We start from the raw sequence: 16,098 nt of genomic DNA on the forward strand, positions 1-16,098 counted from the left end.
AAAGCCTGGGTGATGAGGGTCTCTGTGACACTGGCTAACTCTCCCCCCCGGCCAGGTGGCTGAGGACGAGGTGAGCGACAACAGCGCTGAGTGCGTGGTGTGCCTCTCCGACGTGCGGGACACCCTGATCCTGCCCTGTCGCCACCTCTGCTTGTGTAACAGCTGTGCCGACACCCTGCGCTACCAGGCCAACAACTGCCCCATCTGCCGACTGCGTAAGCCCCCCGAGGCCCCGCCGGGTCCCCCAGGTCACCCACCCCGCCGGGGCGGCTTCCGTGGAGGCTCTAGTCCCTCCTGACCCCCCCCAAGTCCTGATGACCTGTTTCCTTCTTCGCAGCCTTCCGGGCACTGCTCCAAATCCGAGCCATGAGGAAAAAACTGGGCCCCCTGTCCCCAACCAGCTTCAACCCTATCCTCTCATCCCAGACCTCCGACTCAGAAGAGCATTCCGTAAGCTGGGCATTTTTGTTTTTCACCTTCTGTCCTTCTTCACGTGGCTTGGCAGCAAGTAATTGAATCTTGGCATTCTGAAGTATTGAGTAAGCTGGCCGAGATTGCGTTGTGTTAGAACCCCCCGATAGGACAGTGGGAAATGAGGTTCTGATCGTTAAAACCTCCCCTTTCCGCCTGGGGAACTCAGTATCTAGTTAATATTTACCATCTCTAGAGCCAGCGGCTTGCTGTTTCACTGCAGAGGTGGGGTCAGTTCTGGAACGCCCCCAGGCAGAAACAAGAGGATGATTGTTTGAGGTTTAGATTCAACTTACTGTTTTTATCTGAATCCTCAGAGAAGGTGACTATTTTTCTTTATCCGGTTTCATGGCTTCAGATACTAGGAGCCAAGTAGATGAAATAATTCACCTTGGTCTCGTAGTGTAAGTGATGGTGCAAAGCTTCCGAGCTTTGTAGTTACAGACTAGAAGGTCTTGTCTTTAGGTTAACATGTGAGTGGAAGAGATTAATTATTAATTATTCAGTAAGTGGTACTGGAATGATTAGGTAGCTATTTAGGGAAGAAAAATCAGTTAGTTTAGCACTTCACTCCTTATCAGATAATGAATTCCAGGTGGAGTAACTAGTTAACTACCCTAAAGACAAAGCAAACCAAACCTTAAAAACCTAGAATACTTTACAGATGATTCTTCAGTTGACTATGGATGGGGGTTCTCTAAGTGGGTTCTCTAAGCTTGAAAACAACCCAAAACAAGAACATGTAGATTTTATCACATAAAAAACTTTAAACTTTAGATATGTAAAAGATGGCCCAAATTAAAAGGCAATCAATAAATTCTATAAAGAAAAAAATGTAGACACAACAAAATGTAGTCAGAGGAAAGGCTAGGATCTCTGGAATAACTCCCCTGAATGAAATAATAGATAAATGGGCAAAGATATATATAAAAAGTTTCTCAAAACAGGAAACATAGCTGGTTAATGATCAAACACATTAAAATTTTAAAAGTCAACCACATTAAAAATCAACAACATGCAAGTTAAAATGAGAGACCATTTTTCACCTTTCAAATTTAGAAACTTCCTTTTTTAAAGATAACCCATGCTGTCCAGAAAGCAACTAAAATAGGTATTCTGTTCTGCTTATAGGAGTATACCTAGGAAGTTCACTGTAAAAAACAAACAGCTGTATATATCAAGAGCCTTAAAAAACATTTGTACTTGGGGATTTCCTGGTGGTGCAGTTGTTAGGACTCCGTACTTCCAGTGCAGGGGCCACTGGTTTGATCCCTGGTTGTGGAACTAAGACCTGCATGCTATGCGACAAGTCAAAAAATAATAATAATAATAATAAAATGAAACTTTAAAATGGCTTTATAAAAGGAAAAAAAAGAGGTGTACGATAGGGTGAAGATTTAATAAAATTAATAATTGAAAAAAAAAAGAACCTATGGACTTGGTAATCTAAGGTCTTAGAATTTAATACCCAGAAAATGATCTGAAAAAAAGAGATGGTGCATAATAAATGAACAGATGTTCCTCAAAGTGCTGCTTACAGCAGGAAATGGATGCAGTTAACTAGCCAGCACTAGTGGAAGAATTAGGAAAGGTATGGTATCTATGAAAAGGGACACATGTGAAGGAAAATATTATGTTCTGTGAAATAAGCTTGGTATAAAATTATTATTTACAGATTGATCACAACTGTGTAAACAATACAGAGGGAAAAAATTGGAAGAAAATACACTAGAATGCTAGCGAAAGTTATCAATTTTGGTGACTCAGTTGATTTTTTTCTTTCTTTCCATTTTTTGGTGTTTTCCAAATTTCCTGTAAAGAACACATATTTCTATTATAATCAAAAAATAAACATTATTAAGAAGCTCATGTATAAGTAGAGTCTCAGCACATGTGGTTCTCTGATATTTTCTCTTTCTTCTGCCTCTAATACAGAAGTTTTTTTGGCAGAACCCCCAGACTAGATATAAAAGGATGCATTTTTCCACCACAGAGGAAGAAACACACTCATACCATAAAATGAAAAGTTATCTAATTAGTTTTTCAACCTGTCTCTGATCCCCCCAGTCCTCAGAGAACATCCCGCCAGGTTATGAGGTGGTGTCTCTCCTGGAGGCCCTCAACGGGCCCCTCACCCCGTCCCCAGCGGTCCCCCCGCTCCACGTGCTTGGAGACCGACACCTCCCAGGAATGCTGCCTTCCTACGGCAGCGATGGCCACCTGCCTCCCGTCCGCACCTTCTCCCCCCTCGACCGCCTCTCCGACTGTGGCAGCCAAGGACTCAAGCTCAAAAAGAGTCTCTCCAAGTGAGTAGGTGGCGAGCGACAGCGTTGGCCCTGGGGTCCCTGACGCGATGATTTCGGTCCATCCTTCCACTCCTCCGTGCTCACTCCAGACCTGGGTCCCGGGGGCCGCATAGACCCTCTGGGCTGTTGCCAGAGCTGCTCATTTCACTGGAGACCTGGGCTAACGACGCCTGAGGGGGAGTTATCCCATCCCTTAGGAGAGGAAAATAAGATGGTACATGGGTCCTTAGGAGGATCCAGACGGATAAAACTTTAACATGTTCTGTTTTGGGAGGAGGGTATAAGGGACAGGGAAGATGACATCATTACGGTCATCTAGGGGAGCATCCCTGGGGAGCGTCCCTTAGTTTGAGGACTGAAGGAAGCTTGTGATCTGTATTTCTTAAGTATTTACATCCACCTTGGCACAAGTCATGGAGCTTCCCGGGTGGCATGGTGGTAAAGAATAGGCCTGCAATGCAGGAGACGTGGGTTCAATCCCTGAGTGGAGAAGATCGCCTGGAGGAGGAAATGGCAACCCACTCCAATATTCTTGCCTGGAAAATTCCAGGGACAGAGGAGCCCAGCGGGCTACAGCCCACGGAGTGGCAAAGAGTCAGGCACAACGGAGCATGCATGCACAGGCACAAATCATCATATCAGTTTCCCTGGCAGAAGAAAGGAGGGTATTTTACAGATGAAAATACTGAAAGCCTAAAAATGTCAGTGGTCTTCCCGAAGTTCAGACACAACTATCTGAAGGAGCAAAAGGGAAAACTCAGATTTTTCTGACACCCAGAAGAGGTCTCAGACCCCTCGGTACCCTTTCCCATGTCTCTACTCCTTCCTAAGAGGTGAGTTCCCTGTAGTTCCCCCCACGGTTCTCTGCTGCCTCTGACATCTAGTTGAAGGGAGTGCGGGCGAGTTCCAGTCTTTAAATGGGCATTGGCTGCAACTGTTTCTCCCTATGGCCTCATGCAGGTCCATCTCTCAGAATTCTTCTGTGCTGCCCGAAGAGGACGATGAGCGTTCCTGCAGTGAATCTGAGACACAGCTGTCTCAGAGACCGTCAGGCCAGCGTCTCGGAGAGGTAATATACGCTCCATCCTTGCTGGGTTTTGGACTCTGGGTCCTTTCCTTCCTGCCTGCCGGCCTCTTCCGGTCCATCTGCTCCCATTCACTCATCACATCTTCTGAACACTCTCTGAGTCATGGCAAAGGTGTCACTAGACTCATTCTTTCAACAAAGAATGAAGCCTGTGTATCTGACCAGGCGTGATCCTCTGTGCTAAGAATAGCAACAATGGGGAGACACTAAAGTCCTGCCCTCGTGGTGCTTATTATAGGCTTGGCAGTTGGGGTGGGGTGGACACGCAGGACAGTCAAAGACAGTCAAAGTGTATGTGGCAGGTGGTACCGTGGATCAGTGGATCAGGTAAGGGAGGGTCGAGGCTAGGAGTGGGGATGCTCACTTTAAAAAGTGGTCCATGGCGGGACCTCCCTGGCGGTCCAGTGGTTACAACTTCGCCTTCCAATGCAGGGCGCAGGTTCGATCCCTGGTCAGGGAGCTAAACATAACATAAAACAGAAACAATATTGTAACAAATTCAATAAAGACTTTTAAAATGGGTCACACAAAAAAAGTGATCCATGGAGAATTCCCAGGCTGTCAAGTGGTTAGGACCCTGTGCCTCTACTGCAGGGGGCAAAACTTCGCAGACATTGAAGAGGAAGGCGAGAGAAACATTCCTGGTCCTAGGGACAGTACATGTGAAGCACAGAGCAGAAGTGGGGGCCCTGAGCAGGCCAGTGGTACAGCGGGAACTTGGCTTGACCAGGGACCCCCTGGCAGAGGTGTGCAGACAGGATCAGGCAGGAGACAGACAGAGCTAGGCAGGGGGGAACGCCTGAACTACAGTTTTAAGGAAAGAACGCCTGGAGGAGAGAGAATGGGGTATGAGAGAGAACCAGCAGACCTTTGCAATTGTCCGGGGTGGACTGAGGTTACGAGCCCAGGTGACGGATGGCGGGGTGGGGGTGGGGGACCGGTGCAGGCTGGGGAGGGAGATGGTGTTTATGTTAGATCCATTGAGCTGGAACCAACCCCCCCATCCCAGAGGAGAAGCCCAGGGGGGCTCCGGGGCCTTGACTGGTTTTGTGTTCTTCCTCTTCAGAAGGAGAGCTGTTTGTAATCCTGGGGAAGCCTGGGATGCCCCGTGTCACAGCTGCTAGCTGACCTGGGTCATCTGAGCTGCCGCCTTTGTGTGGCTCCAGCAGATGCTGGGCCTCGGGCAGGAGGCGCTCGCACCTCCCCGGGGAGACAGCCAGCCACCCCGGGTCAGGGCTGCAGAGAAGTGATGACAGAGAAGCCGGCCCTGCCTTGCACGTCAGCCCCCGCCATCCCTGGCCCAGGCCCCCTGCCCTGACCCCTTCCCTCCGACTCTGCCTCTCCCCAGGAATGCGGTGTCACCCCAGAAAGTGAGAACCTGACCCTGTCATCGTCAGGAGCTATTGACCAGTCGTCCTGCACGGGAACCCCGCTCTCCTCCACGATTTCCTCCCCAGAAGGTACCTGAGGAGGGCGGGAGTCTGTGACACTTCTAGTATTTCCTCTGGGATGGATTGGGGAAGCAGCCAAGTGATACCTCAGCGGCCGAGCCAAGTAGGGCCCGACTTGAGAGGGAAGTGGGACTCGGTGTCTTGCAACGAGAGGGTGGTCTTGCCACCCAGCTAGGGGGAAGGCAGGTATCTTGCTCCCAGTCCTACTGTTGTAAGATTTCTTTTAACATCGTAACAGGCAAAAGCAAATCCCTTACCCCTGAGGTTGCGTTCAGAGCTCTAAAACGTAAAGGAGAGGGATTTCCCTGGGGTCCAGTGATTCAGACTCCGAGCTTCCAGTGCCAGGGGCTCAGGTTTGATCCCTAGTCGGGGACCCAGGATCCTGCATGGCCCACAGCATGGCCAAAAAGAAAAAAATTTAAACTTAAATAAAATAAAGCGTAAAGGAGCCAAACCTTGGCAAACCTTAAATCTAAACCCTGTTTGGTGAGGGCAAGGCCAGGCTGCCATGGTCCTCACGGCCCCCGGGTGCGGGGAGTGAACCCTGCTCCCAGGGAACTCACAGCAGCCATGCCTGATCTCCATCTCCTTCCCCCAACTCCTGTCTCCAAAGACCCTGCCAGCAGCAGCCTGGCCCAGTCGGTCATGTCCATGGTGTCGTCCCAGAGCCAGCACTCCCAGATCAGCACCGACACCGTCTCCTCCATGTCCGGCTCCTACATCGCCCCTGGCACGGAAGAGGAGGGGGAGGCCCTCCCCTCCCCCCGGGCTGCCAGCAGGACCCCCTCAGATGAAGAAGAGGTAAGTGGGGGTTAAGGGATGGCTCTCGCCGCTCTGGTTCTGCAGGCTCATCCCAAGCAGCTCAATCCAGGGTCTGCCAGGGAGATCACAAAGCCCCACCCAGTGCTCGGGAAGGGAGCCTCAGAAAACAGGGTACCGCGTCCTTAAGTCAAAGATGCCCTCGTATCTGATCTTTGGTTTGGCACTACTTCTGTCCTGAGGACTTGGTTTGGGTTTGCTGCCAGGCAAGCTGGGGAGGTGAGCTGGTGGTGTCTGCACCTTGATTTTTGCCGCTCTTCTGCAGGTGACGCCCGCGGCATCTCCAGACTGCAACTTCATGGGCCTCGCCGCCGAGGAGCAGGACGCAGAGGTAACAGCCAGGCGGAGGACGGTGGTGCCCCCTCCCCAGTCTAGGGGCCTTCAGTGCTGGCAGAGGGTGTGAATGGGATGGGAGCTGTTCTGGAAGAAGCCTGTTAAGAGGCGGGTGCAGAGCCCAAGGACTGCCCCGATTAGCGAGGGCGCTGGTCTCAGTGTAATAGGCGTGGAGAAAGTTCTAGAGAGAAGTCTTCTAGGCCAGACCCTCGAGAGGGTGTTTGTCCTCCGTTCGCTTAGTATTCACCCGGGACAGCCGGCTCACGAGTGCTTCCTGGCAGTGGGGGGACACTGACCAAGTGACGTGGCTTTAGCCTGCCCCCCACCCACTCCACCCATCCAGGAGCTCATCCGGTGGAGGAGTCAGGATTGTAATTCAGTATGAGAAGTGCTCGGACCCAGCTGTGGGGCCGTAGAGGAGCACTCGGCTCACAGTGGGGACGACAGAACTCTTTTTTGAGCCACAAGTTCTCAAAGGCATATCTGGACAGGGTTTGGGATCCTAAGGAATTTCTGAAAGTGTTTTGATCTCACAGTTTGCTTTTTCAATTCACAACTTTGACATCCACCTTAGAGAGACTAAGTGTGAGCTAAACCATTACCAAGACTATTCTTGAGAGTCCTAGGATCCGTCTGTAATGTGCCTCAGACCTGGTCCCTGCCGGCCGATCCTGCCTCGCCAAGCAAAATCTACCTCTGCTCAGCCTCTGAGCCATCTTATGTGGATGGGAAACGCATAGAGACCAGGAGGCTGGTTAGCGCTGTTTTCGGCCACTCAGTACACTCATGTCACTGCTTTCTGGACTCATAGCACCTTCCTTCTGTCCTAGGGGAACGATGTTCTAGAAGAAGAGGACGCATCGCCCACACAAGAAGATGGTAAAAGACCTGGTCTTTGGCTCCCTGTTATCATATTTCTTTCCTGGGTATTCGCTAAACGGTACAGAAAGGGGCACCGGTGTGACTGGGTGGCACTGCTCAAGGGTGCGGCTTTGGAGAAATGTTGTCTTCTTGATGAAATATCAAAAAGCCAGCAGGGTATCCGAGGACCTCAGTGGCCTTCCCAGCTTTTTCCGGGCCCCCAAGCCAAGGTTGCAGAAGATATCATTCAGGTGGTTCTCCATCTACGTGGAGTAGATTCTGAAGCTCCTTTGGCAACTCCCATCACCTTCCTTCCTGCTTCAGCTTCTCAACAGAGTCTCCTGGAGCTGGTCAGGCAGCCCTGGAGCTGAGCTGCAGCAGGAGCAGAGGGCAGTTTCCATCGCTGGGTGGGAAGGACTGCAGGCAGTAGGTCTGGTTTTGCTTTAGTGAAGAAAAGGGCTGCTCTTACAATAGCAGAGGGGCCTGAGCAGCAGGAGGCACGGTGAAGGCCGGGGGAGACTTCGGCAGCTCAGGGCAGGCCAGCGTTCTGTGAGCTATTGGGGCGATTCTCTTTACTGTCATTTAGGCCTCAGTTATATCTGGGTTTTTCTCCTAAGTTGGAGTAGTTGGTTTACAATGTTGTGTTAGTTTCTGCTATATGGCAAAATGAATCCATTATATATATATAATATATATATATACAATATATAATATATGTACAAGATATATATACACAACATATATGTACAATATATTATATATATACAATATATAATATATGTACAAGGTAAAATAAGTATGTATAATATTTTATTGTATACATACATATAGGTACACAATATATATATGTACAATATATTATATATACACAATATATAATATATGTACAAGGTATAATAAGTATCATGTATAACATTTTATTACATACATACATATGGGTACAACCACTCTTATTTAGAGTCTTTCCCACATAGATCACTACCCAGTACTGAGTGGAGTGCCCTGTCCTATGCAGTAGGCCCCTACTAGTTAGCTATTTTACACATAGCAGTGCCTATATGTCAATCCCAGTCTCGCAGTTTAGCCCTCCTCCTCTTCCCCCTCCCAACCATAAGTTTGCTTTCTACATCTTCGACTCTTTCTGTTTGGTAAATAAGGTCAATCACATCTTCAGGGGGAAGATTTTTGTTTCTAGTAAGCCTAGAGGGGGCCTCCAGGCAGAGCAGGGAGCAGGATCGGGCGGGGGTGGGACTCCCACCTGGGAGGGGAGGACCCGGCGGCCCAGGAACCGGTGTCTCTTCCCTCCGCTGCTCCGAGGCGCCTCCGCGGAAGGGCGACCTCCAAAGCAGACCCGGATCCCAGCCTGGACGCAGGTGTCACGCCCGCCGCTTCTGCTTTGGCGCTGGCCGTTGCGGGGGGGGGGGGGGGGGGGGGGGCGGGGGCGCACGCACAGGGGACGGGAGCCGGGGAGGCGGGACGTGGCGGCCCAGACTGCGCCTCCGCCCCAGCCCAGCGGGGTTTGGGCGCTGCAGTTGATGTCTTGAGGACTGGAGTTCCCCATTGTGATTGTCGCCCCCGCAGAATATTAGCCTCTGGAAAGTGCAGGGCGGCAAGTGGTTTCCGCCTGACATTCCAGAGCCCGGCACGGTAGCTCTATGTTTCTTTCTCTCCCTCCCACCAAGAAAAAAAAAGGGGGAGAGTCTTGAAAAAAATAACGTCTAAAACTGTCCCTATCTTACATGACTCTAGGTTTCCGGTCAGTCCCTTAGAACAGGGCTCCCCAACTTCCAGCATCTAATGCCTGATGATCTGAGGTGCAGCTGATGTAATAATAATAGAAATAAAGTACACGATAAATGTAATGAGCTTGAATCATCCTGAAACCATCTCCCCCCCACCCCCCCCCCACCCCCCCCCCCCCGTATGTGGAAAAACTGTCTTCCAGGAAACTAGTCCCTTAAAAGGTTGGGGACTGCTGCCTTAAAACATACTCAGAATAACAAACTAAGCCTCATCAGAAAATAAATTGTAATTTTGTGAACTAAGCGATTCTTTGATTTGATGGGCAAAATTATGGAACCGAAGAGCTTTAATTGCTGTTTTATGTATTAGTCATTTCGCAGAGCCTTGTGGTCATAAACATACCCCATACAAACCCACAGTCATGGGCCAGAGGTGGAGTCGCTTCCCCGGTTGCTCCCCCAGCTCTTCCCAGCCTGACTTAGTCCTGCTCTGGGCCTGGGCCCACATCCTGCAGCCCTCCCCAGGCTCTGACTTCCCAGGAACAAGGGCTGGAAAGGGGCCTGTTAAAGAAACAGCAGGACAGCAGGAGAACACAAACAGTTTGATCCTTTTTTGTCCACTCTTTACCCACTTAATTACTGTCTTTTTTTTTTAACATATGATATGATTTTTTTTTTTTTTTGTCTCCATCCTTAAGATTTTTATTTTAAGGACAGCAAAGCAGAGAAAAAACACAGCCAGCCCCTCTCTAACTGCCTTAACTCCGTTACAGGCCAGAGGACATGCGCATTTCTAGGTATGGAGTGTGACAATAACAATGACTTTGACATCGCCAGCGAGAAAGCACTGGACAATAAGCTGTGCTCTGAGGTCTGCTTACCTGGTGAGTGGCAGTCTGCTGAACATGAACTTGGTGGGAGTCGCTCCCTCCCCTGCTCACATCCCTGCTCTCACCCTGGGACACCCACCTCCCGCCTCGGAGTTCCTGCAAGAAGGCATGGGCTTTGTTAAGATGCTGGAAGCCGGTTGCTGAAAGGAGAGTCCTTGAGCAAAGAGAGACCCCTGCTCTGAGCGAGACTGTTAGGGCAGGAAGAAAAGGGGCAAACATCCCTCCCAGTCCTTCCGATTTGGCCTGACCGGGGCGCCTCCATCACAATCTTACAGATCCCGTGGCAGGGGGCCACATTTTGCTTCCATCAGCAGCACTGGAGGCAGACACCACCTCTTCGAGAAAGTCTTAGAGAGCCCTGAGCCCTTGAAAAGGAAACTTGCAACTCCCCAGAGGAGCATGGATCATTAGGATCAGAGAGGAATTTGAGAGTCAGCGTTTTATAGATGAGCGAGTGGCTCTGTGACCCAGGGAGGCCTGGGTGACCACCAGTTGCCTTGTGCTCACTGGATGTGGATCCCAGAGGAGAGATCAGGGGTCAAGGGTGCCTCCTCTCCCTGGAGCCTTAACTCTAAATTCGATCAGGGCCATCAGGGTGCCCCTGACGTGTTCCCACAATGCTTAACTGAATCTGGGATACATTCTCCCGGAGAAGCTCACCTGTCGGTCACACTCCAGGCACTGAGGTGCCTCTGCTCCTTGCTCACTAAGGGCTCCACCAACAGGCCTCTAAAGCCACATCTTGCCCAGTGATCTAGGTCGACGTTGCCTCTCCTGGGTTCACAGCAGAGATTGCCTTCACGTGGTGTGGTTCTGTAATCTTTTAAAGTGCCCTGAAATGAAGACTTCCTTCGCTTCAGGACACCCACGTCTTTGTTGTGGGTCCAGTGCTTTAATTGCTTGGTGACGTGCCTATGGGGCTGGAGGGACAGCCTCCTGTGGTTGCCACTCTCCATCAGCCTGCGAAAGACCCAGGTCCTCACCCCTCTGGCCCCGCGCAGGCTTGCAGCAGGGGAAGCCGTAATTCTCAGAGACGCCTTCCCAAGGGCCCTCCGGTCCCTCCCCACTTAGCGCTGACCCTGCCAAGTCTGTGCCGGGAGCGGCTGGGGCCCAGGGTCCACTTCATTCCTGCCTTCCCGCTCCTTACCTGGCTTCTGTCTGTCCATGTGTTTCTCATGTCTTTTTGCCAAATGTGTAAGTCTGTCTGTCCGGTTTGTTTATTTTGAAACTCATTTATGTTATCCAGACTCTGTGAAAGTTCACGTTCACTCGTGCCTGACCCCGAGCTTGCTGGGCGTGCGCACACCGGAGGGGCTCTTGCCGAGGCTTCCGTTCCTAACTGGCAAGGGCCTGTATTCCACATGCTGGGATTTTTTCAAGAAAAAAAATTTTTTTTTGTGAGAATAGATGAATCCCTGTTCCTCAAAAATGGATGCATCCAGGGCAAAGTTACAGGAAGAATTTGTTTTGGTCAGTAGTTGGGGAAGATGACCAGGGATTCCCTGGTGGCTCAGATGGTAAAGAATCTGCCCGCAATGCAGGAGACCCAGCTTCGATTCCTGGGTCGGGAAGATCCCCCGGAGAAGGGCATGGCTTACCCACTCCAGTATTGTTGCCTGGAGAATCCCATGGATGGAGGAACCTGGCAAGTCCATGGTGTCACAAACAGTCAGACACAACTGAGTGATTTAATGCTTTCACTTTGGGGAAGATGACATCTCTGCCCTCACTCTGCCCTGTGTCTGTAGCAGCTGTGCCCACTGGGCTTTAAGAGAGAAGTCTAGGTTCCTGCCTCCCCTGGGGGACTCCCCCCCCCGCCCCCCACCGCTTTCCACCCTTGTTTTTTGGCAGAGGTAGCTGCTGGGAATTGTTTCAGCAGCCGTGCCGGTGGAAACTGATCCCATTCTGTTTGCTTCTTCCTCTCCCCAACTCCCTCTGGCCAACCTGCTGGTGGATCTTTATTCCACTCTGGGCTTGCAGGAGGGGAGTGAGACCCAGGATTCCTTATGGTGATCTCGGGAGCCAGCCATTCTCAGATTAAACCGAGCGCACCGTCCGGGCCGTGTGAAAGCACATGGCTGGGGTGGCTGCTCTGGGCCCAGGCCTAAGTGCTCGAGGGGGTCCCTACGTAGCCTCACGCAGAGGTCTCAAAGGCTCTTATGGGAGAGGGCAAGTGCATCTGCTCCCTTGGTACATGTTTCTCCAGTTCCACTGTTAGCATCACACTGGGAGCAAAGTGCTGGGGAACTCTCTGGAAGGATCTGTCGGGTTAATGACAGAAGTACCCACTTTGGTAGGTCCCATGGAATAGACAGACTTCGTCACACTCAGCTGGAAGTTCTGAGTTCCACCCCATGACTGAGGTACTGCAGGCTGGCTTGGCCGCCAGGACAGCTTCTCGGACTCTTCGAGGGTCTCCCTCTCTACAAGGATATCAGTCCCCTCACGGAGGGCCCAGAGGAGCAGAGCCTGGGGAATATCCCATGGTTCACCGCCCCCAGCCACACACGTGCTCTGCCTGGATCCCCAGCTGGTGGCGAGGACTGCTCGCGTCCCCATCCTCCCCACTCTCATCACCCATGTGGGACTGACACTGAGAGAGCACCTGTGTCAATCCAGCCCCCTTTTCTCTAAGAAGCTTCTGGATCTTCTTGGACCCGAAAACTAAGGGTGGGAGTGAGAATATGGTATATTCTGAGGTTGTTCTGAAAGATTCTCAAAGGGAGGAAATCTGAGTTGAGAGGGGTAGATGCCGAGCAGATTAGAATTGCATGCTAGGTAGATGTGGTTGCAAGGAATATGATGGCGTATCACACAAGTGGCAGGATAGTAGTCAGGGGACCAGTGACAGTTCTGTGAAAAGGCTCTGGGGAGTGATGGGGAAAAGCAAAGATAATATAGTTTAGTGGAAATACAAATGTTTTTAAATGACTGCATTGTACAGGAGTGGGCATCGCCAAAGAAATGTAAAATACTTATGGAGGGAATTCCCTGGTGGTCCAGTAGTTAGGACTTGGCGCTTTCACTGCCATGGCCCAGGTTCGATCCCTGGTTAGGGAACTAAGATCCCCCAAACCGCGCATCATGGCCAGAAAAGAAGAAAACAAAAAAGTACTTATGAAGACCTGAAATAACCCAAGACTAAGACACTACTAGGAAGGGTTACACTTCCCAAATACTAAGGAAAAATTGAAATGAACATCCTCTTTTCCTGGAGAGACCCTGCAGGATGGTCGGAACTGTTACAGCCCTTATATTTAATTAGTGGCTGGGCAGAGACAGGAAGATGGCTCAGACAGTAGGGAATCTGCCTACAATGCAGGAGACTGGAGTTGGATCCCTGGGTTGGGAAGATCCCCTGGAGAAGGGAATGGCTACCCACTTCAGTATACTTGCCCGGAGAATTCCATGGACAGAGGAGCCTGGTGGGCTACAGTCCATGGGATTGAAAAGAGTCGGACGTGACTGAGTGACTAACACTTTCAGAGACCGGAAGGGGTGTGCAGAAGCACCCTGGATGTGCTTCCCAAATCTGCCTCTAGAGGTCTCTCCACTCTCCCATTTCTGAGTCCCCAGGATGGAATTGAGCGAGAAGCACCTTTCTCTATCCTTGCTGAAAGATCCTGAATCTCCAGGCTCCCTTTTCTGGCTGAGGGCTGGACAGAATGGCTTACCTACTGCACCCAGGCTCGCCCTCTGAGCAGGAGGAGCCGAGCAGCAGCAAGGTTTGGCCAAGGGTCCAGCAGGCGCCCTTTTTAGAAGAAAGGGTACTGTCACGAAGCCCACGAGCACAGAGGCTTCAGGTCTGAGTCTTGCGGTGGTTTCAGGAGCCGTACGTGCGCCCTGGCTCAGGAACTGGACTGGTGGCGTTGGTAGCAAGGACTCAGGCATTCAGAGCTGGCGGCCGGTGGTGGTAGCCGTGTGGCGACGGCGTTTTGACTTTGTACGTGCGTGTGTGTCTGTGTGTCTTCTCTCTCGTTTACCATTTGCTTTTGGTCTTTCCCACCGAACAGCCGCCGTTCCGGAGTCCTGCCCCCTAAACATTGAGGAATAGGTATGAGTTCTACCAAATTATATACTTGAACGAACAACTCACTCTCTCTGGGGGTTCTTAACTTACAAGGGAGATCTGGCCTACTCGTCATTCCATCGTCACACTTAGAGGGCCATCCTTAGAGGGCGCCAGACTGCGGTGCCCCCAGGGAACAGGGACCCCCACATTCTGTCTGGCTGTGAGAGATACCTGACAGTTTCCTGTCCCACGGACTCCTCTGGCCGGGGGTCCACCTCTGCAGGCTAGTATCAGAGGTTTAGGATGGATGATCGCACCAGGACTTTATGGGAAATACTCAGTTTCTACCCACTTAATCCTAGTGTTTTTGCCATTAAAGGGTTTTGTGTCTTGGGCTGGCCTAACCGAAGGCAGACCCCAGACCCTCATGAGTGGCCTCTGTCACAGAATATACTGAGCCTCAGGCCCCCAGCCCAGGGTCACGGGCTCCGTCCTCGGAATGAGCCCCCTGCTGGGCCAGGTGTGGCTCTTGGCTCCGCCCAGGAGAAGGTCACAGTGCAATGGAGGAATTCAGGGATTCAGCAATTTTCACGGCATGAGGAGGGGGGCAGTGGTGCAGGCCGTGGGGGAGCAAGTCGGCACACGCTGGACCCTCTTTGGCCAGGGGGCCGTGTGGGACAGGCTGGGAGAGGCAGCTCAGAGGTTCTCAGGCCAGAGGTTGGATGGCTTTCCCTAACCCCAGGAGGTTAGGGCTTCCTCCTCTCCCCTGGAAGGAGTTTCTCGCTGCACTGGAGGGAATGAATGGGTGGAGCCAGTCTGTGGGCTGGAGGACTGCTGGGAGGAGATGAACCTGAAAAAGGCTGGGGGCAGGCCTGGTTGTCAAGCCAAGCACATTCTAAGAGTCAGGCACCCTGCTCAGCACTCTGCCGTGTCGCCTCACTTAGCTCTCCCAGCAACTCTGGGGGCTAAGTACTCATTTCCATCTGATGGATGGGAAAACCGGGACTCCAAGTACAATGACCTGTCCCAGGGTCACACAGTCAGTATGTTACAAGTTGGGGGTCTACCTGGTTTTCTGACTTACAGATTTAGACATGACTAGAGGGTGAACCGGAGAAGGCAATGGCAACCCACTCCAGTACTCTTGCCTGGAAAATCCCATGGGCAAGAGGAGCCTGGTGGGCGGCAGTCCATGGGGTCGCGAAGAGTCGCACATGACTGAGAGACTTCACTTTCACTTTTCACTTTCATGCATTGGAGAAGGAAATGGTAGCCCACTCCAGTGTTCTTGCCTGGAGAATCCCAGGGACGGCGGAGCCTGGTGGGCTGTCGTCTCTGGGGTCGCACAGAGTCAGACACGACTGAAGCGACTTAGCAGCAGCAGCAGCAGAGAGTGAACAGCACTTGCTTGGTGGCTCAGTGGTATAGAATCCTTCCTGCCAAGCAGGAGACCTGGGTTCAATGATCCCTGGGTCAGAGAGATCCCCTGGAGAAGGAAATGGCAACCCACCCCAGTATTCTTGTCTGAGAATTCCATGGACAGAGGAGCCTGGAGGGCTACAGTCCATGGGGTTGCAACGACTCGGACATGATATAGCAACTACTATAGCAGCAGCAGAGGGTGAACAAGCCAGAGGTCATGATTGGATACACAGCACAAAGGAGAGAAAAGCCCGAATCCAGGGCTGTGGGCGTTTCCAGCGTGGGCAGCCGGTGCTTCCAGTGCAGGAGCCGCGGCCTGGGGACAGGATGATGAGTTTAGGGGATGGTTCCCGTGGGACCCCACGGCTCTGGGGCTAACATCTCCTGGGGTTGATGGCACCAGCTGATAGCAAACCTCAGCGGGCTGTTTGGGTGCAGAAAGAGAAGAATGGCCATTGCATTGTCCTCCCCCATGCCATTCGGCCCCTGGCACCCTCTGGACAGCCAAGCACTTCCTGCTCCACCCTGGCCCCCACAGCAAACATTCACTCTGGGCCCAAATTAACCTATTGTTCTCCCTCCCATCCACTTCCTCCTGCCTCACGAAAATCTCAGCTAGACCCAGTTTCTTTTCCTTGTCTGTGGTAACACTGAAGCAAACATTAAGACCAAATAAAGACACAAATGTGGGTCCTAGGGCAAGG

The 16,098-nt window shown here is 51.5% G+C and overlaps 1 protein-coding gene and 1 non-coding gene across 6 annotated transcripts in view; both read left to right on the forward strand.

Annotated features, from left to right (window-relative positions):
* The window catches only part of RNF157 (ring finger protein 157), a 75,351-nt gene that overhangs the window by 55,989 nt on the left and 3,264 nt on the right, over positions 1-16,098 (forward strand). For all 5 annotated transcript variants that reach the window (XM_043905450.1, XM_043905451.1, XM_043905449.1 and 2 more), the window contains 9 exons: positions 56-215; positions 338-450; positions 2,539-2,777; positions 3,738-3,846; positions 5,213-5,324; positions 5,929-6,116; positions 6,400-6,465; positions 7,298-7,346; positions 9,844-9,954. In XM_043905450.1, the coding sequence (XP_043761385.1) occupies positions 56-215; positions 338-450; positions 2,539-2,777; positions 3,738-3,846; positions 5,213-5,324; positions 5,929-6,116; positions 6,400-6,465; positions 7,298-7,346; positions 9,844-9,954 (1,147 nt within the window). The remainder of the gene's footprint in view (positions 1-55; positions 216-337; positions 451-2,538; positions 2,778-3,737; positions 3,847-5,212; positions 5,325-5,928; positions 6,117-6,399; positions 6,466-7,297; positions 7,347-9,843; positions 9,955-16,098) is intronic.
* On the forward strand, positions 12,949-13,020 carry TRNAE-UUC. Its single transcript has one exon. It is a non-coding gene; the product is annotated as a tRNA-Glu (tRNA).

This window comes from Cervus elaphus, chromosome 5, assembly GCF_910594005.1.
Source record: "Cervus elaphus chromosome 5, mCerEla1.1, whole genome shotgun sequence".
NCBI lineage: Eukaryota > Metazoa > Chordata > Mammalia > Artiodactyla > Cervidae > Cervus > Cervus elaphus.